General features: G+C 41.7%; 1 protein-coding gene across 4 annotated transcripts in view; it reads left to right on the top strand.

Moving 5' to 3' along the window:
- The first annotated feature begins 4,644 nt into the window (after positions 1-4,644).
- Positions 4,645-23,567, top strand: part of NUDT5 (nudix hydrolase 5) — a 1,423,229-nt gene continuing 1,404,306 nt past the window's right edge. Inside the window, exons 1-8 of one of the 4 annotated variants that reach the window (XM_083400099.1) lie at positions 4,645-4,858; positions 8,248-8,315; positions 9,939-9,991; positions 10,890-10,997; positions 12,416-12,511; positions 13,549-13,650; positions 16,691-16,744; positions 18,926-19,271. In XM_083400099.1, coding sequence (XP_083256225.1) covers positions 4,796-4,858; positions 8,248-8,315; positions 9,939-9,991; positions 10,890-10,997; positions 12,416-12,511; positions 13,549-13,650; positions 16,691-16,744; positions 18,926-19,035 — 654 coding nt within the window. In that variant the 5' untranslated portion in view covers positions 4,645-4,795 and the 3' untranslated portion in view covers positions 19,036-19,271. Of the gene's footprint in view, positions 4,859-8,247; positions 8,316-9,938; positions 9,992-10,889; positions 10,998-12,415; positions 12,512-13,548; positions 13,651-15,044; positions 18,192-18,925; positions 19,272-23,567 lie in introns of those variants that run through there. The other 3 variants (XR_014502124.1, XR_014502123.1, XM_083400100.1) reach the window with 3 other exon arrangements.

Here is a 23,567-nt window from a genome sequence, read left to right as displayed (position 1 = left end):
GGGCCGAAGATTCCAATCTGATAGGCCATGAACAGGCCGGGTTTAGACCAAATCGTGCTTCTATTGACCAGGCAATAATCCTATATCATTTGGTGCGGAAGTATTCTTCCCCCACTCATGGTCTTCTATGTGCCGCTTTTATAGACCTGAAGGCGGCTTTTGACAGTATCTCTAGAGAGCTGCTATGGGGAAAATTGGCAAAGTGGGGCATAGATAAAAGGCTGTTGTGGCTTATGATCAAATTACATGAAGGGACGGCCGCTAGGGTGAGGTTAACACCTGAGGGCGATCTCACAAACTCTGTACCAATAAATAAGGGGGTACGACAAGGGTGCATCCTTGCCCCCATCTCTTTAACCTCTATATTAGTGACATGAGAACTCCCCTAGTTGAGGCCCAAACCACCATTCATGCACCCAGGCTTGCAGACTATCGCTGCCCCTTACTATTGTACGCTGACGATGCGGTGATCCTCTCATATTCAAGAATCGGTTTGAGGAGGGCCTTTAAGATCTTCGCGTTATATTGCCAAACAAATTTACTTACTATTAACCATTCCAAATCTAAAGTCCTAATTTTTTCCAGGAGTCGTAAATTGTATAGGTGGGAACTCGAGGGGAAGCCAATTGAACAAGTCTACAAATTTCAATATCTAGGAATTTACTTCCAGCATAATATGGGATGGAAAGCGCATATCACATATTTACAAAATAAGGGCAAAGCCCTTATCTACGCTCTATTACGCTTTTTCTTTACAGAGGGGGCTATGCATGTTCCATCTGCCTTAAAAGTTTATAGTGCAAAAGTGGTTGCAACTATGGCCTATGCGGTCCCTTTATGGGGCGCTTTTGTAAACCTCATGCCTCTGGTGACATTGCAAAATCTTTTTCTCAGACGCCTTTTGAAACTACCCTCCTGTGTAAGCAACTCGGCTATTCGCTTAGAACTTAAGACCCCCTCCTTAGAGATCCTGATGTGGAGACATGCCTTTAATTACTGGCTGTCCCTTTGGCATAAATTGCCCAATTACCATCTTATTCAGTGCCTTTGGAGAGATGAATTTACCAGCCCATGGGCAACAAAAATCCATTCCAAACTATTGTCTTATGGAATCTCTCCTTCCGATATACTAAATTTAGATCTAATTACAGCAAAAAAGATAATCAAACAAAGATTGGAGGAGGTTGATTTGCAACAAAATCTTACTACAGGTGGAGGTACATGTTCCCCAATAAATCAGGGCATTACATTTATGTCCCAGATACCTTGATATCTGTCTACCTTATCGGTTGCGTCGCATAGATTTGCTTTTGTTAGAGCCAGATTTATTGTGTTCCCCTCAAATGTGCTGAGCAATAGATTTTCTAACGGTAAAACCTCTGTTTTATGCGCATGTGACAACAAATCCATAGAATCCCTTTATCATATCTTGTTTAATTGTCCTCTATATTTTGTTCCCCGATCAAGGATTCTGAGTTCAATCATTTTGGAAACTGTTGCTAAACCACCCGAATTACATCTTGCCTATCTACTCCAGGACATTGACTCTTATAGAACATTACAGGTTGCCAGATTCCTGAATTCAGTTCTTTCATATAAAAGACTTCATGGAATGCTGCATGACGATTAAAAATCTAGTAAACTTTATCCCCCATCCTTATATTCAAGGCCACAATATTGTATATCTAGAGATGGTACGTAACGTGAAGGAGATTATGCGTTGAAATATTTTAGTTGATATTTTAGAATGTAAAATGCTATTTTATTTATTGACTGGTTTTACCTTGTGGGCTTATAGCCGAATAAAGTATCTGATTCTGATTCTGTTGGATGTCAAACTCAGCCAAGAGCATAAGGTCAAACAGATTCCTCACTGGCCTTGCAGACAACTTGATTGTCCAGAAGGTGGGAGAAGCAACAAGAGGAACAGCCATTTTAGATCTGGTCCTAACCAATGTTGATGACCTGGTTAGTGGGGTAGAAGTGGAAGAATCATTAGGCCCGAGTGATCATGCTCTTCTGAAGTTTACTATACAGCGGAAAGGAGCAGCCAAGCATACTAGGACTCAATTTCTTGACTTTAAGAAAGCCGACTTCATAAAACTTAGGGAAGTGCTGGGTGAGATCCCATGGACAGTAATACTAAAAGGAAAGGGAGTTTATGATGGCTGGGAGTTTGTTAAGAGGGAGATAGTAAAAGCACAACTTCAGGCAATACCAATGAGATGGAAACATGGAAGGTGCCTAAAGAAGCCAGGGTGCTATCTAAAGAACTTTTAACCGAGTTAAGATTAAAAAAGGATGTGTGCAAAAAATGGAAAAGGGGGGAAACCACCAAAGAGGAATTCAAACAAATAGCCAGCACGTGTAGACACAAAGTCAGAAAAGCTAAAGCACAGAATGAACTCAGGCTTGGTAGAGAGGTTAAAAGCAACAAAAAAGGCTTCTATGGGTATGTTTGTAGCAAAAGGAAGAACAAAGAAACAGTGGGGTCACTCAGAGAAGAAGATGGTGAAATGCAAACAGGGGACACAGAAAGGGCTGAACTCCTCAATGCCTTCTTTGCCTCAGTCTTCTCCGATAAAGAAAACAATGCCCGACCTGAAGAATTTGGAGCAAATGATTCAGCAGAGGAAACACAGCCCAGAATAACTAAGGAGATAGTACAAGAATACTTGGCTAGTTTAGATGTATTCAAGTCTCCAGGGCCAGATGAACTGCATCCAAGAGTATTAAAAGAACTGGCAGATGTGATCTCAGAACCACTGGCAATCATCTTTGAGAATTCCTGGAGAACAGGCGAAGTCCCGGCAGACTGGAGGAGGGCAAATGTTGTCCCTATTTTCAAAAAGGAGAAAAGAGAGGACCCAAATAATTACCGCCCAGTCAGTCTGACATCAATACCAGGGAAGATTCTGGAGCAGATCATTAAGCAAACAGTCTGTGAGCACCTAGAAAGGACTGCTGTGATCACCAATAGTCAGCATGGATTTCTGAAAAATAAGTCATGTCAGACTAACCTGATCTCGTTTTTTGACAGAATTACAAGCCTGGTAGATGAAGGGAACGCAGTGGATGTAGCCTACCTTGATTTCAGCAAGGCATTTGACAAGGTGCCCCATGATATTCTTGTAAAGAAGCTGGTAAAATGTGGTCTTGACTATGCTACCACTCAGTGGATTTGTAACTGGCTGACTGACCGGACCCAAAGGGTCTCATCAATGGTTCCTCTTCATCCAGGAGAAGAGTGAGTAGTGGGGTGCCACAGGGTTCTGTCTTGGGCCCGGTCTTATTCAACATCTTTATCAACTACTTGGATGATGGACTCAAGGGCATCCTGATCAAATTTGCAGATGACACCAAACTGGGAGGGGTGGCTAACACCCCAGAGGACAGGATCACACTTCAAAACAACCTTGACAGATTACAGAACGGGGCCAAAACAAACAAGATGAATTTTAACAGGGAGAAATGTAAAGTATTGCACTTGGGCAAAAAAAATGAGAGGCACAAATACAAGATGGGTGACACCTGGCTTGAGAGCAGTACAAGTGAAAAGGATCTAGGAGTCTTGGTTGACCACAAACTTGACATGAGCCAACAGTGTGACGCGGCAGCTAAAAAAGCCAATGCAATTCTGGGCTGCATCAATAGGAGTATAGCATCTAGATCAAGGGAAGTAATAGTGCCACTGTATTCTGCTCTGGTCAGACCTCACCTGGAGTACTGTGTCCAGTTCTCATAATATAAGTAACAAAGTAGTCAGGTACTTCAAAAGTATAGAATTAATCCTCACTTAGGGGTGGGGCAATCTGCAAATAACATCTTAGCATTGCCCAGGTAGGTTTTTAAAATACCAGTTTTTCCAATGCCAGATTAGAAATTTATTAAACTCTCTTAATACCTTCTCTTTGGTAATGTGAACAATTTAATTTTATTTGTTGCTGCTTTAGTTTTTTGCTTTAATTTGCTATACTAGTTTATATGCTTTATATTATTATTATTATTATTATTATTATTATTATTATTATTAACCTTTTTGTTTGTCATTACACTGTGATCTGCCCTGGCAGCATCAGGCAGCATGCACATCATACGTTTAAAGCACATGACTGCTTCCAAATAATCCTGGGGACTGTAATTTACCCCTGACAGAGCTATGATTCCCAACACACACTTAATAAACTATAGTGCCCAGAATTCTTTGAGGACAAGTAATATGCTTTAAATGTATGGTATGCACACAACCTTAATTTATGTTAAATTAGATAAATTAGGTAAATCATAGGACATTTAGTATTGGAAGAGAGAGCTACAATTAAAAGAATCTTAAATTTAAACAATTAATTGGTTAAATCTGCATAGTTATATTAAATTTAGAATATATGTCCGAATACTTTAGGGAGCACATTTTTAAACAATCAATTAAAAGGTTTTTAAAGTATTACTCAGTTGCTAGAATAAATACTGTATTGCAATCCTCATTTTTAATCTTAATTGTGACCTGGATTGTCTTCTCATCTGGTTTGGATACTGAGGCAACATCCTGTTGATCTTATGTTCCATTGAGATGAAGGCCGACTCTTTCACCAATGAATAACCAGTCTCTAGTTAGCCAGTATATTACTTGTCTGATCTGGAGTCTACATTTTGTGTTTATATTTGCTGCAGGGTTGACTTGTTAATTTAGAATGAAAAGAATGAATGGTCTGACTTGATCCTGAGGGCAAATATTGACTCTGGTTTGTAGTTAGGTGGACTTTGTGCTTGAGGTGACAGACCAACATCACTGAAAATGGAAAAGGAAGCATCTGCTGAAGCTCGGAAAACCACCCAAGAATCTATAGTTAAAGAAGAGGTATGCAATGTTTGTTTGCTTTTTGGCATGTTATTTTGAAGTAACTTAGTTATTGTGATCAAATACTGGGCTTAGTATTGCATAATATTGTATGCAAATGCTATGTATCCTACTGTGATAATGGGAAAGCAGCACCTCTAAATGATTTAGCAAGACCATTTCCTATCATCCAGAGATCTTGCAATTCCAACCTTTTGTCAGGATAGCTGGTTTGCTTTGGGAGGTTATTCTGTCTAGGTACCAAAAGTTTGGAAGCTGTTATGAGATGAGTTAGAAATAAGAAAGCATATGCATCAAAGTCCTTATAGTGTATGTCTGCACTGCAGTTATAAACATAACCACATTTAATCAATCGATTCATATTTTTAATTTTCTTTTATACTTCTATTCCGTTATTCACCAAATGGTTCAAGGGTGGGTTACAAACATAGGGAACAAGTTGTACTGAACACAGCCCAGCTTGCTTTTGAGCAAACATGCATCACACTGTCCCATTGAAATTAATGGCAATCTAATGCTCTTCAACATGACCTTAATTGCTCTGAAGACGTTTGTGTTATATTAAGTGAGTTGTGTGTTGGTAATCAAATTTTTGTTGATTCTCAAGAATCAAGAGCAGGGTTCATGGAGTTCCTCACGTAACATCCACCTGACTTCTTGATGGGACTGCCTCAGTGTGCAGAAATCCGGTGCCCATTAGAGGGACTTGTTAATAATCTGTAATATTTTTCATGCTTAGCTTCCTCTTAATTGATCTTCTTGACCTCTTGGTGCATTTTTGCCACTTCAGTCCCGCTACATTTGCTGGCCCACGTAATGTCCAGTTTACCTACCTCTTTCAGCCTATCAATCACATGCCTGTGGGTTGCTGTGAGTAGTTGGGGTAATGATTTAAGTTTGTGTCACAACAGTGTAGGGGGTCACAATAAATCTCTCTCTAGTCCTTCATATCTTTTGTGTAACGTTGTGTAACATTTCAAACAATTGCTCAGTCATTACAGGTCTGGTGTGAGTGTGTCAAGTGTGACCATGGCAGAAGAGGAATTTTATGTTTTTTCTCCCACTTAGTGATTAAGTTGTTGTTATTTACTACATTCTAGGCAACAGTTCTCTGGAGAGTCCACAGATCTAAACCATTTTAAAATAAACTTAATTTCCACAAAACCTGATTTCTGAGTTCAGCATAGCCTCCTGTTACTTATGAAATCAGTTCAATAGCTCTTTTCTCATGGTGTTGCTTATATGCCTTTCTTTTGTACTTCTGAATGTACCTATAACCACAGTTATTGATACTTAACCATACAGTCATAGGTATGTTTACCTGGAATTTAGTCCTAGTACATTCAGTGGGACTTACTCCCAGGTAAGTGTGCATAGGATTGTAGCCCTGAGCTCCTACTCACTTGCCTTTTCCTGTTGCCTCTCCTTTTGATTCCTGCTGTTCCTTCTTATTGTCTTCTTTTCTCTTTTTTTCCTTCCTAACTGCAGTGTCTCATTCTAAAGTCATGAAGGATTGCTGTGGCTCAATGGCTTCCTTCCATTCACTGGCCACACCTGCTCTGTCAATAGATAAAGCATTAGTGTGATGTCCTTGGGGTCCTACAATAAAGCCCTGGCTTCTATGGGTCACCAAAGTAACTAGGTGTCTAGTAACTCAGGTTCACACTCACCATAAAATTATCCAAAATACACCCATTGAAGTGCAGAATAGTAGGACTTTCCTAAGTATGTTCATCTGTGCAGATAAAAGCAAGAACATGAGGTGGAATTCAACCAGACCACAATTCATCAAGTATTTGAACCAACTATTGTATTTATCTAGAAAAGTCATTCGGTGGAAGGGGTAGCCAACTTGATGGCCACCTGATATTGTTGGACTACAACTCCTATCAGCCCTACCCAGCATGGCCAGTGTTGAGGGGTGATGGGAACTGTAGTTCAGCATCTACAGGCCATCATGTTGGTCAACTCTACAATAAATAGGAAATAATGTTTCTGCCTAATGCACCGACCCAACATATCAGACTCCCTGCTCCACTATCAGTCCTTTTCACCTGACTCCTCCAACTGTCATTCTTAACTAACACTCCTTATTTGCCACTCACCTTGATTCTACCCACCATTCTGTCTCACTCTTCACTGCTCTTCTCCCACACATTCTTCTAATGGGACTAGTACTAAAATTCTTCTCTCCAACAAGAATGTAAGAACCACCTTGCTGGATCAGACTGAAATCCAGCTCATCCAGCACCGTTTGCCAACAACTAGAGGAAACAAGTGAAAGCTCACCAAGGTGGTGGTCATTTGTTCATTGAGTGTGGTGTGCAATAAGCAAAAAACAAAATTAAAATAATTTGGGCATGGTACTCTTGAAGGGACTTCTGCTGTCTAGGTCACACAGATGCGGTGTTTCAGTCTCATCACAGTATGAATTAAAAGCAGAGTACTCTTGAATTTGGTTTCATACCATTCCGCCTTTGTTGGGCAACCTTTACTTTGAGAGAAAATGCAAGTCCATTTCACCATTTCATAGTGTAGTGGTGGGTGACCTGTGGTCCTCCAGATGTTGTTGGAATCCAACTACCATCAGCCTCAGCTAGCACAGCCAGTGGTCAGGAATGGTGGGTGCTGTAATGCAGCAAAATCTGCAAGGGCAGGGGTTTCCTATCCCTGCCATAGTAAGCAATTCTGTATTTGGTTCACTTGAGGATTTTTCCCTTGCCTTTGATTGAAATTCTAGTACTCTCTGTAGAAAATGACCATGTTGTAAAAAGAACAGTGCCAAATTATTCCATATATTGTTGATTCAGGCCGTTTTAAAAAATGCCCTCAATAGTTAATGTTCGTAAAGATTGCTTCCTGTTCAGGGCATATGATCCTTTTCCAAGAGCACATGGGAAAATTATAGAGGGCTCCCTTTACTTTGAACTTGCACACATCTCTGTGTTCACAGCAAATAGCTCTTCATTCATTTAATGTAATGCGAATACTTTGGTAATGCCTACCATTTTGGAAATGGCAAAACAGCAAAACTATTGTCTTCCTTCATCTATGAGTAAAATCGTGCCATTACTGAACTGAAAGAGAATGCTGATGAGAATTCAGATTTCCATATTAGCTGTAACCACAGTGGAGGCAGTTTTCATAGTTGTTCCAAATCATCATCTTTGTGGTGAAAATAAAGGGGTCGTAGTAGATAGGTCGATAAAGATGGTCAACCCAGTTTGCAGCAGTTTTGGAAAAGCTTGAATCCTGCTTGCTAATTTTCCATGGGCATCTGATTGGCCACTGTGAGAACAGGCTGCTAGACTTAGATGGGCCATTAGCCGGACCCAGCAGGCTTTTCTTAAGTTTTTAAAATGTTTTAAGTGATTTTTTTCCCCCTCAAGACGATTGCAGAAAGAAAATGGGTGAAGCTTGAGCAGACAACTTACATTGACCCTGAAGGCCAAACAAGGTAATAATTTTTACCTATTAGCTGTTTTCTAAACCATGTGGTTTTTAAATAGTGTTCTAAGGTAAAGGGACCCCTGACCATTAGGTCCAGTCGTGACCGACTCTGGGGTTGCGCCGCTCATCTCGCTTTATTGGATGAGGGAGCCAGTGTACAGCTTCCGGGTCATGTGGCCAGCATGACTAAGCCACTTCTGGCGAACCAGAGCAGCGCACGGAAACGCCGTTTACCTTCCCGCCGGAGCAGTACCTATTTATCTACTTGGACTTTAATGTGCTTTTGAACTGCTAGGTTGGCAGGAGCAGGGACCAAGCTAGTGTTCTAGGGAGCTCTTTAATAGTGTTCTAGGGAGTTCACATAGGGTTCTTCATTGAGGACACCAGTGGTGATGGACAAATCCCATCAAATTGCAAGACAAATTGCCTATTCCTCTCTATCTGCCCTTGCAGCACATCTCCACAGGAGATAGTTGGATGTGTGCATGGTTCATGCTGGGCATTTGTGAGTCACAGTAGGCTGGGCCAGCACTCTGCATGAAGTAGGGTGCCCAGATGCAAAAGGGCATGTGGAAGGGGGAATTTCAGCAGGTATAGCTTGCATGACAAGCCACACCTACTGAAATTTCCTATTTTACACAACTATTAAAGGTGCAGGTGCCCCCCCCCCTCATGATAGGGTAATCATGAGCTGGCTCCTCAGACAACATCCCAGAATTCTCTGCAGATATTCATGGCCTAATAAACCATGCTTTGTTAGCCAGCAACACTTCATCTGAACAGCCCTGCTTCTTTTACCGTAATTCAGTTTTTTTTCAATTGTCTCAATTTCTTACTCATATTTATGTTTCATTGGAACATAGAAAAGCCACAAATTATGGAGTTGGCCTTAAAAGTAATCTACTTGAGAATCTTGTCTTTCATTAAAAAGAAAGAAGAAAGTTTCTCATCTATTTGCATAAGTTTTCCTGAAAGTTTTTAGCAATGCCTAATGTATATTGGAAGTTCCTAGCTGAGAGTTGGGAGGGCCCCCTTTGTGAGACAAGGATTAAGATCTACTTTTGAGAGAGGGGTTTGTCTTTTCTTTGCTCTTTTTCTTTTTATTTAGATTTGTTTTTTATTGTACGATGACAAAGTTTCATTAAAAATTAGGGGGGGGGGGGAGGGAGAGAAAGTAAGAGCCGAGGTTGCTCAATATTTCTAGTGCTCAGAGGTCAGGACTTATGATCTGGAGCTTCTTCCTGTGACTAGTGAAAGCAGAATGAACTATGCAACACTGGGAAGAAATGCTGCATCGATTGGGCAAAAAAGAGGTCACATTTGCTTGCATAATTTATTCCAGCTGCAGAATTCTGCATTTGTTAGAGTCACTTGGTGCATACCTTTGATTATTATTTTTTAACATTTTAACATTTTTTTAGCATATACTCAGCCTTCATTATGCTTTGAGAGATTTTTTTCATGAAGGAAAAAATTTCTCTGTGACATCAGCAAGAACTCCGTTCTTGAAGTGCCTTAGGATGTAGAGTGAGGTATTATAACAGTAATAATGATTAACATCTCATTTTGGAAACCAACATGTTTACATTGACATCTGTCTTCTTCCCATCTCCTCCTTTCTATTTAATAGAGTATGGGAATCTGTGAAGCGTACTACCAGAAAAGAGGGGGTTTCTGCTGATGGTGAGCAAGTCTTTACATTGACAAACACAAAACACCTGTTACTTCACTGGCTGCTGAGAGTCTCCTAATGTTAGATAAGCTGGGGACATACATGAGAGAACACCAATATATATGGGAATATTGATTGTTGAGATTATTGGTCCTTCACCAAATTTCAGGCAAGTATTTTATCGTCGTTGAAATTTATAATAATTATAATGATGGTTTCCATTTTCATTCAGTAGCTAGTGGTTCATAACAGTGGCTGTATGCTCACAGGCCCCCAGGCATGCCCTCAAAGCTAAGTGACCTGCCAGTCTTCCCTTCCCCACCTTTTATCATCAGAGCGTGGAAAGGAAGATGCAAAACAGTGTGGTCTAGTACCGGCTTGGATACTTGTGGATAGTAGGCCACAGCAGCACTGTTAAGATGGTTTGAAAAAGGAGCCATATAAATTTCCTAAACTAATGTTTCTTTCCAGTTGTGTTCTGGAGAATCCTGGTGTTCATTAAAAGCTTCTTCAGGGCTATAATCAGGAATGGCAGACTGGCTTCTCTGATGGACAGCTTGCCACCTATTCCAATCTTCCCCTATGATTGGCAGCTGCAGTGGAGTGTTGGATGGTTATCTTCTCCATTCACCTTTGTGGATGGTATGACCCAACAGGTCAAACCAAGCACCTTATGAGAACTGAGGATATGCCCTAAATCATCTTCCAGAATCCTCTGCAACATTCAGGGCTTCCAAGTAGATACTGAAATTGTTCCCTCAAGGGAGAAAGTGTGAAAACCATTACTCTGAAACTGATAACATGGACACAACCATCAAGTACACTGCATGAGAGACCTTGAGTGAGTTACTGATCTTTGTCTGTTTCAGTGCAGCCATGTTTTTGCAAGTTCCTTCTCTGTATTGGCAGGTGTTGCTGTTATTCCAGTGTTGCAAAGAACTCTTCACTATGACTGTGTTGTCCTAGTGAAGCAATTTAGGCCTCCCATGGGAAACTACTGCTTGGAATTCCCTGCAGGTAGGCGGTTCACCTCAGCTTCCTTGTTAATTTTAAGGTAAGGCTCTTGCCATTGTGAGAGAGGCACTAGCTGTTTCTTGGGATGCTTATATGTTTGGAAATAGGCCACAAGTCCTGTGTTGCAAACTCCTTAGGTTAAATTCTTTCATTGGTATGGCACCCTGGACATATCTGCACATTACTATTTCTGATTTTATCAGAATTAATGCCTTGTAACTAGGAATGGAGGAGAACTTTATTTGGTGTGCAGGCCTATTTTACACCTTCCTGACTAAGACATAGATTAGAACACAATTATCCTTTTGATCTTGCACTTCTCTGAACTTTGCAATACATTTTTTTTGTTGGGGGGGAATCAATGTGTAAAAATGTGTATTTTAGGATAAAGTGCATTCAGAAAGGCATTCATTGAGGAAAAATACATTTAAATATGTTCTTATATACAAGTTTTTTTAAAAAAGAAAATCAGAGATGAATGTGGAAAGTGGATGGAAGACACTTACAAATGAACCCATGTCAAATTGATAGGGACAGAAATAGGCTGTGCATGTAACAAGAGCCAGACTAGGAAGTAATTGCTTAAAACAGTTGAGAGCAGCAAGGAATGTTGAGAGGGAAGGTCAGCTTTCACTTGCCTCCCCTTCACACTTCTTTTTGGCAAACAGGCCAAGTATTGTGTAAGATACATCACAACTTGTGTGCCCCATCCTGCGAAGAATCTTGCTGGTATCATTATGAGGAGATTGGCTTTTTAATGCATATCTATAATGCATTTAGGGACGCGGGTGGCGCTGTGGGTTAAACCACAGAGCCTAGGACTTGCCTATCAGAAGGTTGGCGGTTTGAATCCCCACGACGGGGTGAGCTCCTGTTGCTCAGTCCCAGCTCCTGCCAACCTAGCAGTTCAAAAGCACATCAAAGTGCAAGTAGATGAATAGGTACCGCTCCAGCGGAAAGGTAAACGGCGTTTCCGTGCGCTGCTCTGGTTTGCCAGAAGCGGCTTAGTCATGCTAGCCACATGACCCGGAAGCTGTATGCCGGCTCCCTCAGCCAATAAAGCAAGATGAGCGCCGCAACCCCAGAGTTGGTCACGACTGGACCTAATGGTCAGGGGTCCCTTTACCTTTACCTATAATGCATTTTAATAATTAGAGTAGTGATAGGGAGAACCTGTGGGCCTCTAGATGTTGTATGCCAGCTCTCATCATCCCTGATCGTCAGTCACTTTGGCTGGGGCATATGGGAGTTGTAACAAAATTTCGAGGGCGCCAGATTCCCCATCCATGAATTAGAACATTTATCTTGCCACTAAGTCTTGTGCTTTCTTCCTAGCCATGCCAATGTCGTCACCCCCCCCCCCCAAAAAAAGTCCATTTACCATTGCTGATCTTAGTTACAATTCAACCTTTACATCACAGGTCTAATTGATAGCAATGAAACCCCAGAAAGTGCTGCTTTACGTGAGTTGGAGGAAGAAACAGGATACAAAGGGGAGATCCTAGAATGCTCTCCAGGTAACTTCTGTATTTTGTTTTGACTGTTTGGATGGGAAATGTTGATGCATGTCCTTTTATGGAGCCCTTTGGAATGCTCAAAGGGCTTGCAGTTGGAAATATCAAACATAACTGCCATACCATAAATGCTGTCTAATTATTTTCTAATAAATGCATGCTGGAACATTTCACCAGTGCAAAGAGGCATGCCCTAGCAAACTCTGGGCATACCTATGAAGGTGCTGATGTAACTGGTCAGAACACTTGTAACATTTGGGGCTTTTCAGCTGAGAAAAAGGGAGAAGGGCGGGACATGAGGAACATTATGTGGGGAAAGTGGATAGGGAGAAAGTTTATTCCCCCCTCCTCTCATACCAGATCCCAGGAACCTTTAAATAAAGCTAAGTGGTTAGAAGCTCAGGACAGATGAAATGAAGTACTTTCCCCAAACTGAGCCCATCTAGGAGAAGGAAAACTGATCCTAAACCTCTGCTGCCTTGCAGGATATTTTGGGGAGAAGCTAAGGTGCTAGGGCTAAGGTGTAAATCCTACAGAAATTTGGAGCAGAGTCCCTAAGATGGTTGGATAGTCCCTTGTCTGCCTCCTCCTGGCAACTCCTGCAGCCAAACTGGTGCCAAATGTATTGCTCCGCTTTCCTTTGAACCACATCAGTGAGGCTGAGATGGGAGTCTTGTTATCTGGGCAGCCCAGGGCCTCCAGACACACTACCCAGGCTTGCTCCCCAGCGAGGTCACTTGAGTGCCGCTAATGTAGCGGTTTGCCTACCTCCAGAGGCACACACATGGATCCCACCAACAACTGGTTGTTGTAAAATGCTTGGCTATCTAGTTTCTGAATTCCACACATTTCTCTGGCTTGCTGGAACTAGAGGATCTGTGTGTATGCACAGAGGTCCCTAGTCTTCAGCGGCACATTAGAGTTGTTTATCTAGTTCTTAATTAGGAGCAGATTCTGTGATATTCCTTCTGTGTCTTTGAGAACAAATGTGTATTTATTAGCATGTCAGACAAATAACTGAAGAATGATGCTTTCTGTAGCTTTGTGCTTGGATCCTGGATTGACTAACTGTGCATCACACATTGCAACAGTCACCATTAATGGAGATATTCCTGCCAATCTGAAGCCCAAACAAAAACCAGGTGAATCCACCACTTGATATAATCTTATCTTATTCTTGTATCAAAACATTTTCAGCGCCCTATTTGAAACACCCTGTATTTATACACATATATTCAAAGTGAAATTTCTGTTCATGTCGGTGTTTTTCTGCAAGGAGCCAAACATAAATCCTCAATATAAGAGTTGTCAATGTTATACCTAATAGCCAGAAAGCAGGAGTCATTGTGTGCTTTATGGGAAATACTGTAGTAGCATTTTTGTGGACTGTCCTATGTACAGGATGCAAGTGAGGCTTGTACAGTGTGACTACTGCTCCACTTTAAAAGCATATATAGTATGATTAACACATTTTAAAAAAGGATCTCCAGGCTCTGCAGACTGAAGTTGTGCCCTTCAGAGGTCGTCCACTGCTTGGCACAAATACAGTGGTACCTTGGGTTAAGAACTTAATTCGTTCTGGAAGTCCTTTCTTAACCTGAAACTGTTCTTAACCGGAGGTACCACTTTAGCTAATGGGGCCTCCCGCTGCCGCCGCGTCACCACCACGCGATTTCTGTTCTCATTCTGACGCAAAGTTCTTAACCCGAGGTAATATTTCTGGGTTAGCGGAGTCTGTAACCTGAAGCGTCTGTAACCCGTGGATAAGAAACAAAGTAGCATGGTAGCTCTTAAACTGTCTGGGAGCTGAATAAGCCTAAATTCAAGAAGGTGCAGTAGATATTAAGAGTCTGCCTCCCCCTTAGTCTCACCCCCCCTTTTAGCTGCACGGGAAGAAGGGTTCAGTATGTGGGGATCCAGGGCAGGGGGCTTCCTTGGTCTGAGGGAAGCAGCTACTGTTTATCTGGTAGGAAGCTGTGGAGATTGAAGAGAGGAGCCTTCGGGGGAAGAAGTGGAGGCATCTTGGGTGTTCTGAGCCAGGGGAATGTTAATATGTGGTGGCAGGCATTGTGGCAAGGCTGTTTAGGAAGAGGCGAAACTGAAGGGTTGAGCTGTGTGGGGTTGCTGGAGACAGAAAAGTGTCCAAGTGTCCTGGAGCATTTAGAGAGACAATTCAGATATGTGGCTTTTAGGCTTAAGAAGTAGAGCAGCACTGGAGCCACACCAAGAAGCCTTGCTCATGATGTCATGCATGCCGAGTACCACCTCAACAAACATCTGCACGTAGGGAGCCTTTGTACATGTTTGCACTGTATATGCAGGCGCCAGGGACTGTACCATGCAACAGCAGGACTACTGGATCCAACCCTGATCCTGTGCTGCTCCATTCAGGAGCATTAGCATCTATATAGGACTATGTTTCAATAATATTGTGGATAAATTGTTCAGCAAGGAAGTCTGATATCAGAGTGAAAAACAGAAGTATCTAGAGTCACAAACCTTAATTCCCATTGTGTTTATGCTTTGTTTTATGCAGAGGAAGGAGGTACGTTGTCTGCTTAAGTTCACTATGGCTGGCATCACAGATAAGTATGCTAGATACTTCTGAATATTCCAGTGTAGTTGTGGCTCAATAAAGCCCTTTTGTCTTTTAGATTCAATAGCTATCTCTTTCTGTTTCACCCTAACTTTTTTCAGTAACACATTGAGTAGTATAGAATTTTAAAAATGTAGACTTCACTGGTGTATTAAAAGAAGTTAATCCCATTTAGCATGATCTGCAGGAAAGGGATCCAAAATCAATTTCCTTAAAAAGAAAAGTTGGGAACAATGGGTTGGATCCAAAAAACTGAGTGGAAAGAAAGCAAGACACTAGCACTGTTCTCCAAATGGGTTGACACAGCCTGAGTAGTCGACCCAAACTTTTGCACCGCTGCTCTTCTTGTCTGTGATGTCACACTGAGCTTTGGAAACACCTAGGAGAGTTGATGGGATTGTACAGACAAGCCCTTGCCTCTTTTTCACTCTGCAGTGGCAGGGGAGGACATGGGTTTGACTGTTACACAAAGCTCAGTGTATAGATCTTTGGCTTTGTAGAGTATGGAAGAATCTCCCAGACTTTACACTGCCTTAGGAAAGGCTTGAAAAGCACCGAGAACTTTTCCAGAGAAATTACCCACTGTCTCCTAGTGTGGACGAATAGGTGATCTTGCTATTACCACTTCTGAGGTGACAGATATATATTTGCGTAATTCCACTTGTGTAAGAGTTCATTACACACTGCTATAAGTTCTCATGCTTCCATTTGTGCAAGTTTTTTGGATTTACCTTCACTTTTATTGCATAACCCTGAAGGTAGAGGTGCAAAATAGCCCTTTTGTTGTTAAGTTGCTTTGAGACTTTTTTATGAAGTGACTAAGAAATAATAATAGTAATGATGATGATGATGTTATTGTTATTCTGTAAGTGGGAGACACATTCCATGAGCAGAAGGACTTTTATTTGGATCCAGTCCCATACTTCATGCAACCAAGTTTTGAACTAGGGAAGAGATGAGGAAACCTGTGACCCTCCAGTTATTATTGGACTACAGTGCATACCAGCCCACATGGCCAGTGGTCAGGGATGATGGGAGATGTAGTCTGATAACACCTAGAGGGTCACAGGTCCACCCCTCAGAACTAAAGTTTCCATTATTTCTAGGATAGTGTTTTCGCAGGTAAAAATCAACAGAGCTCAACTGCAATGTTGTGATCTCCTTTTAACCGAGGAGTCAGAAACTGGTGACGCCTCTGACTAATCTAGCCCTCCAAATCCTAGTTCATGTGTACCATAGAATAACTGCCTTCAATATTGGCAATAGAACACCTCTTTCTGATTCCTGGTGACCCAAACACTTGCCACTGTCTACCTCTGCCCACCATTACTCAACACTAGGGGGAGTAAGCAGTTTTTTGCAGAAACAGCTGGCCTTTGGGTGGAGGAGCGAAGTACTGTGAATAGGCGGCATAGTCATGTCAGCATAACATGAATGGGGCTGGTTGTAGCTCACTGGCTTTCCTTATAAGTTTCAGTATATATGAAACTCATCTTTTTTTCAGCTTTAGACTAAAAGGGGAGTCACCTTGTGGAATAGAGTAGAAATTATGTAATGCGTAATTTTCTTTCTTTCCCCTCCCTCAGAATTTGTAGAAGTTGTTACACTACCAAAGAATGATTTATTGCAGAGAATTGAGGGTAAGTACCATCACTGAAGAAAAGATTCATGAAAATTGAAATGGTGGCAGAGTTTGCAAAGTCAGGGCCTTCTAAAAGGATTTTCTGAGAATGAAGCATATTTTTCTTGAATACCAGGGAAGATTCCCAATAGGAGACCTATTTCACTACCTGGCATCAGTCTTCTGAGCAGGGATGCTTAGCTACACCTACATATTACCCTCCAAAATATCACAGCAGACCGTTATTTCATTCATACATCCTTGAAAACTTGTGAAGTAGATGGTTGAGGCAGGATTTCATGTCCCTGTGGAACTGCACCTATTAGCTGCATCACTGGCAAGAAGAACAGACCTGCTTGTGAGCATAGCAAAACTGAAGGGGGGGAGAAGCAAGATGGGCAGGAACAAATAAAATACATAAAATATACAATATTGGGGGGGGGGTCAAAAGGAGAAGAGTGGAGGAGGTAACTGAAAACCCTGAGAGGTAAAAAAAGACTGCGTGTGTGAGTGGTTTAGTCATTGGCCGTATTTTTTAAAAAAGAGGCCCGAGTTTAAAAAAAGGAATTTTAAGCATTAGCTCAAGTGTTTTGCAAAGGGCTGTTCTCTCCTGTGTTTCCCTCTGCTGTTTTTCCTCCAAACCACTATAGTTCCTTTAAAAAAGAAACAACCTCAAGGATTTTAGAGCCAAACTGCATCATCAATAGAATGATATGGCTGAACTCTTGAGGTTGGGGGTGGGATGTCTGGCTGCTTTGCCAGCTTTAAAACAAAACAGCAAAGTCTTCCTGCGTCTGGAAGAGGGGTGGGAAACCTTTTGGGTTGAGAGCCACATTTCTTTTTGGGCAACCTCACAAAAGAGGGTGATGAAATGACTGTGAATGTTACCATTGTACTGCAGGCTGGATTCTACACACGCTCTTCTCTGACCTCCAGCCAGGCAAGCAAGAGTTGGTACTGGAGGGCAAGGATTTTCCAAATTCATGATGGAGGGGATGCATCCCAAAGGCCAGCTAGGGAGGCCTGGAGGTCAGCATTTGATTCTCACTGCAGGCCTGAGATTCCTCGTCCCTGATATGGAAAATCAGGGGAAAGGCATGGTGGATTTTTTAAAATCTAGGGTGCAATCAGACTTGGTTTTCCTTCTTCTGCAGCATTAAGAGGTACAGCCCAAGAGCTGTATTACGCTGTTCTGCCTTATATCAGTTGGGGGGGGGGGGAGTGTGCACTCTCCTCTGTATCACTGTTCTAGTGGTCATCTTACTCAGTTTTATATGACTTTAAGACCAAACATCTTGGTAAAATTTAAGTACAATTGTACCTTGGAAGTCGATTGGAATTTGTTCCGGAAGTCTGTTCGACTTCCAAAACATTTGGAAAGCAAAGCACGGCTCCTGCAGCCAATCGGAATCTGCGGAAGCCCCGTCGGACTTTAGGCTTCCAAAAATAGTTTGCAGACCGGAACAGTCACTTCCAGGTTTGTGGTGTTCGGGAGCCAAAATGTTCGAGACTATAGTACCACTATGGTAATATTCTCCTGACAATTTAAGATCACACAATTCAGAGAGAGATGATTATTTGTTGTTGTTGTTGATTGAACTTGATGAGAACCACCCAGAAAACTTTGTTGATTGGGCAGTTGGTTGGACAGCATGGCCTTGGTTACCAAATCCTGGCTCTGAGTGCAGGGTGGCACACAGTTGTTGTCGTTATGTCCTGAATGCTCCGTGTGTGGTCTGCCAGGGGGTGTGGGAAGCAATGGCCAAGGCTGCTCCACTCACTTTCTGGCAGAGCACCCATGAGAAGAGCATATGATTATTTTTGCAGATTTGCTTTTTCGCAACTACCACATTGCAGAAGGTGCACGTAAAACCAAGTTGAACTCAGATACAGTAGTTTCAACAATGTTAAGTGCATACAATGCAAAGTTTTGTGGCCTGAAAGCAGAGTGTAAAAAAATTAGCTCAGTCAGTACAGCCTAAGACGTGATCTCAGGGTCTTGGGTTTGAAGCCCCACATGGGGCAGAAGATTCTGGCATTGTAGGAACCCTCGTGGTTCCGTCCAACTCTACGATTCTATTCTTTTATTCTAACAAAACACGTTTCCTCAACATATGTGTGACTTGTGTTCTTTGCAACATTGGGATTAAACCAGTCTTGCTTATACTACTTTAACAAAATATTTATCTATTTTTTCCAGAGCTGGTGTCAGAGGAGCACATGATAGTCGATGCAAAAGTATATGCTTATGCCTTGGCACTGAGGCACGCAACAGATCAGCCATTCCAAGTGCCATTTATGAAATTCTAAGACTGCTTAGTTGTTTGGAAGGATGTTCCTGTATTGAGCTAAGGCAGCATTTCTTTCCTGTGACAGTCAACAAGCTGAATGAAACAGTAAGCTTTTTTTAAAAAAAGAGAGGAAAGTTTATAGCAGTCTAACTGGCCTGTTTGTTGAAAAGAAAGAAACAATTTCACTTAATTCAATTTCTGTATCCAATTAACTGGAGATTTCCTGAGAAAAATAAATCTCTTACTGCCTTCTGACAGGGTATTGTTCTTCTTCTATTGTCTTAGAAATTCTGAGCCCTGAAATTAGTGTGAGCAGAAAGACTAGCTTTGTGAGGCGCTGGAATCTGGCTTATTTGTAAATCAGGTATTGTTTTTTCTCCCTAAGCCAAGGGCCTTAGATGGAAATAGGAAAACAATGTATAGTGGTACCTCGGGGTTAAGAACTTAATTTGTTCCGGAGGTCCGTTCTTAACCTGAAACTGTTCTTAACCTGAGGTACCACTTTAGCTAATGGGGCTGCTGCCGCCGCGCCACTGGAGCACGATTTCTGTTCTCATCCTGAAGCAAAGTTCTTAACCTGAAGCATTATTTCTGGGTTAGCGGAGTCTGTAACCTGAAGCGTATGTAACTTGAAGCGTATGTAACCCGAGGTACCACTGTAAATGCTTTCCTGAATCAGCTGCATGCATTTGATAATTAGCTTCAAATTGCAGGGTTTCATCAAAGGTGTCCTAACAAGTGGTTACAGAACAAGGAGAATTTCCGTTTCAAAGCTACTAGCCTAGATTTCATGTCCAGTAATTCTAAGGTATGGATAAGAAAAGTCACACGCTTCCATATCTGGTAGATGAAGGATGCACATTTCTGATCAATATTATCACTGGAGGAAGTAATATTGCTTTGCCTATTTGTACTAAACATAAATACCATATTGGCCTGAATATAAGCATCAATCTTCCCCCCAAATTCTGACTGTGAAAAGTTAAAACTGTGGCTTAAATTCGCAACTTTACAAAAATGGGCTTTTACGATATTGCTGCTGAAACAGACATATGGTAAAATGGAATTTGAGTGTGAGTGCCTGTGGAATTTTAAGGGAGTGGCTTATATTCAGGTATTGTCTTTTTTTTCTCCCCTCCCCCCCTGAATTTTAAAGGTGGAGCTTATATTCAGGCCAATACTGAATAGTTTACTGACTAAACTAACATTTTGTCTAGTCAGTAATTGAATATTTATGTCTAGTATAAATTTTTTAGCAACATATTTGGTATTAAACCAAGCAGAGAATCATTATGAATAGCTTTAGTTAACTTTTTACATTAGCAGAATATATTTGTAAGAGAGTCTTTTATTGTATCGGATATTTTAAAAAAGGTAAAAAAGGTAAAAGACCCCTGGTCCAGTCAAAGGCAACTATGGGGTTGTGATGTTCATCTCACTTTCAGGCCGAGGGAACCAGCGCTTGTCCACAGACAGCTTTCTGGGTCATGTGGCCAGCAGGACTAAACCACTACTGGCACACAGAGAACCATGACGAGTGCCAGAGCACACAGAAACACCGTTTACCTTCCCACTGCAGCGGTACCTATTTATCTACTTGCACTTTGACATGCTTTCGAACTGCTAGGTTGGCAGGAGCAGGGACAGAGGAATAGGAGCTCACTCCGTCGCAGGGATTTGAACTGCTGACCTGGTCAGCAAGCCCTAGGCTCAGTGGTTTAGACCACAACGCCACCCACAGATATTAATATTCATAATGCAGCTTTTGAAAATGAATTTATATTTTTTTAAGAGCTGCCCTTTTCAAAGGCAGAGAGCTCATGTGCTTGTTACACGAGACCAACGCTGCAATCCTAACTACTCATAATTAAGTCCCATTTAATTCAGCGGTGCTTACTCCTAAATAAGTGGGACTAAGATTGCATCCTGTGAAACTAAAACTCCCTATTTCAAATCCAAATTCATCCATGAACACTTTCACTCTCCTGTTAGAAAATAATGCTGTCCTAACCTTGTGAGGATGCTGCAAGGGTTTTTACATAGGCATTGAATATTCTCAAGCACTATAAAAAGTTGAGTACTGTGTGATATCAACAACCCAGTCATAGCTACATTTAAGCAGTGTGTGTCTTAAGTATATGGTACGAATGGGAAAGTCCACTTATTCAAGAGAATACAGTACAAGCTTTTGAACCTTATTTGGGGACTAGATAAACATCTTGCTTTGGCAGCTTTAACTCAATAGCTTGCCTGATTGGCAGCTACAACATTTAGTAATTAGATCTGGACTGAAATTACACTCTGTCTACTTCTACATTCTGTACTCATGCTAGAATCCAAGTAACAGCCAGACTCCACTCATTTAATAGAAACATTAAACTCATCCCATCAGTCTATGGTACTTCTCTTAAATTATCAGGAACACACACTCTGGTATGTGCATAAAGATAGCATCCTCCTCCAAGACAGGGATGCAGCTGTCTATAAAGATTGTCCCAGTCCATCTTGCCTTCTGTCTTTTGCCCAAGGTATCAGGGAGAGCTGTCTCACAACTTGGGATTAACAATGTACATGCACTGTATGACAAGATCATATGTTCTACCATGTATCTGAGGAGATCTTTGTTACAGTCACTTCAGAAGTTAGGCAGGTGCTTACCAGGGAGAAGATGTCTATTGTGGTAGCAGCTTGGTTTTTGAATACTGTCCACAGAGATGTCTTTGTGGCACTATCTCGAGTCAAGCTTTTGAGTCAGTGCGGGCATTTTCTCACATTGACTGTTGCTTGTGATAGTCTAGAGTTTTTACCTTTTTTATTTTTTGTTGGGGTGGATTTTTTTTAATACAGGAAGACATATGGTATAAATGTTTTAAATAAACGGAGAGTGGCAAGGGGCATTGTGAGTGCCCTGTTGCAAACTGTAGTGCTGCCAGTAAGGATACAGGAGACTGTGAGGAGAATCAGAGCTTATAGGGTTAAACAGCTCAGAGTCTAAGTCCTGCCCACTGGGGTGGTCTCCATCCGGGGATCTGTTCTTTGTGTTCAGTCTGCTTTCGGTTTTGTCCGAGACTGGAGACAAGATGCCGTCTCCCGAAGGTGTTGATTTATTGTTGCTGCTTACAATAAATAAAGCTTCTAAGATTAGAGGAGAAGCCGCGTACAGACGCTCACACACAAGAGCACACACTGTGTTTACTCTGCTACAAGTCCAGAAAAGCTGAATGGCAGTGGAAGCGTACAGGACTCATTCCTCATTACTTCACAGGTTATAGATGATGCCTTCCTGGAACAGATGGCCAAGCATGCAAAAGGAAGGGAGATAGTAGTAATGGGGGACTTCAATTACCCGGATATTTGTTGGATGTCAAACTCAGCCAAGAGCATAAGGTCAAACAGATTCCTCACTGGCCTTGCAGACAACTTCATTGTCCAGAAAGTGGGAGAAGCAACAAGAGGAACATCCATTTTAGATCTGGTCCTAACCAATGTTGATGACCTGGTTAGTGGGGTAGAAGTGGAAGGATCATTAGGCCCGAGTGATCATGCTCTTCTGAAGTTTACTATACAGCGGAAAGGAGCAGCCAAGCATACTAGGAGTCAATTTCTTGACTTTAAGAAAGCCGACTTCATAAAACTTAGGGAAGTGCTGGGTGAGATCCCATGGACAGTAATACTAAAAGGAAAGGGAGTTCATGATGGCTGGGAGTTTGTTAAGAGAGAGATAGTAAAAGCACAACTTCAGGCAATACCAATGAGACGGAAACATGGAAGGTGCCTAAAGAAGCCAGGGTGGCTATCTAAAGAACTTTTAACTGAGTTAAGATTAAAAAAGGATGTGTACAAAAAATGGAAAAGGGGGGAAACCACCAAAGAGGAATTCAAACAAATAGCCAGCACGTGTAGACCCAAAGTCAGAAAAGCTAAAGCACAGAATGAACTCAGGCTTGCTAGAGAGGTTAAAAGCAACAAAAAAGGCTTCTATGGGTATGTTCGTAGCAAAAGGAAGAACAAAGAAACAGTGGGGTCACTCAGAGGAGAAGATGGTGAAATGCAAACAGGGGACACAGAAAGGGCTGAACTCCTCAATGCCTTCTTTGCCTCAGTCTTCTCCGATAAAGAAAACAATGCCCGACCTGAAGAATTTGGAGCAAATGATTCAGCAGAGGAAACACAGCCCAGAATAACTAAGGAGATAGTACAAGAGTATTTGGCTAGTTTAGATGTATTCAAGTCTCCAGGGCCAGATGAACAGCATCCAAGAGTATTAAAAGAACTGGCAGATGTGATCTCAGAACCACTGGCAGTCATCTTTGAGAATTCCTGGAGAACAGGCGAAGTCCCGGCAGACTGCAGGAGGGCAAATGTTGTCCCTATTTTCAAAAAGGGGAAAAGAGAGGACCCAAATAATTACCGCCCGGTCAGTCTGACATCAATACCAGGGAAGATTCTGGAGCAGATCATTAAGCAAACAGGGTTCTGTCTTGGGCCCGGTCTTATTCAACATCTTTATCAACGACTTGGATGATGGACTCAAGGGCATCCTGATCAAAT

Source organism: Podarcis tiliguerta (assembly GCF_965153285.1).
Source record: "Podarcis tiliguerta genome assembly, chromosome: 10".
Lineage (NCBI taxonomy): Eukaryota > Metazoa > Chordata > Lepidosauria > Squamata > Lacertidae > Podarcis > Podarcis tiliguerta.
This window is presented reverse-complemented; position numbering and strand designations above follow the sequence as displayed.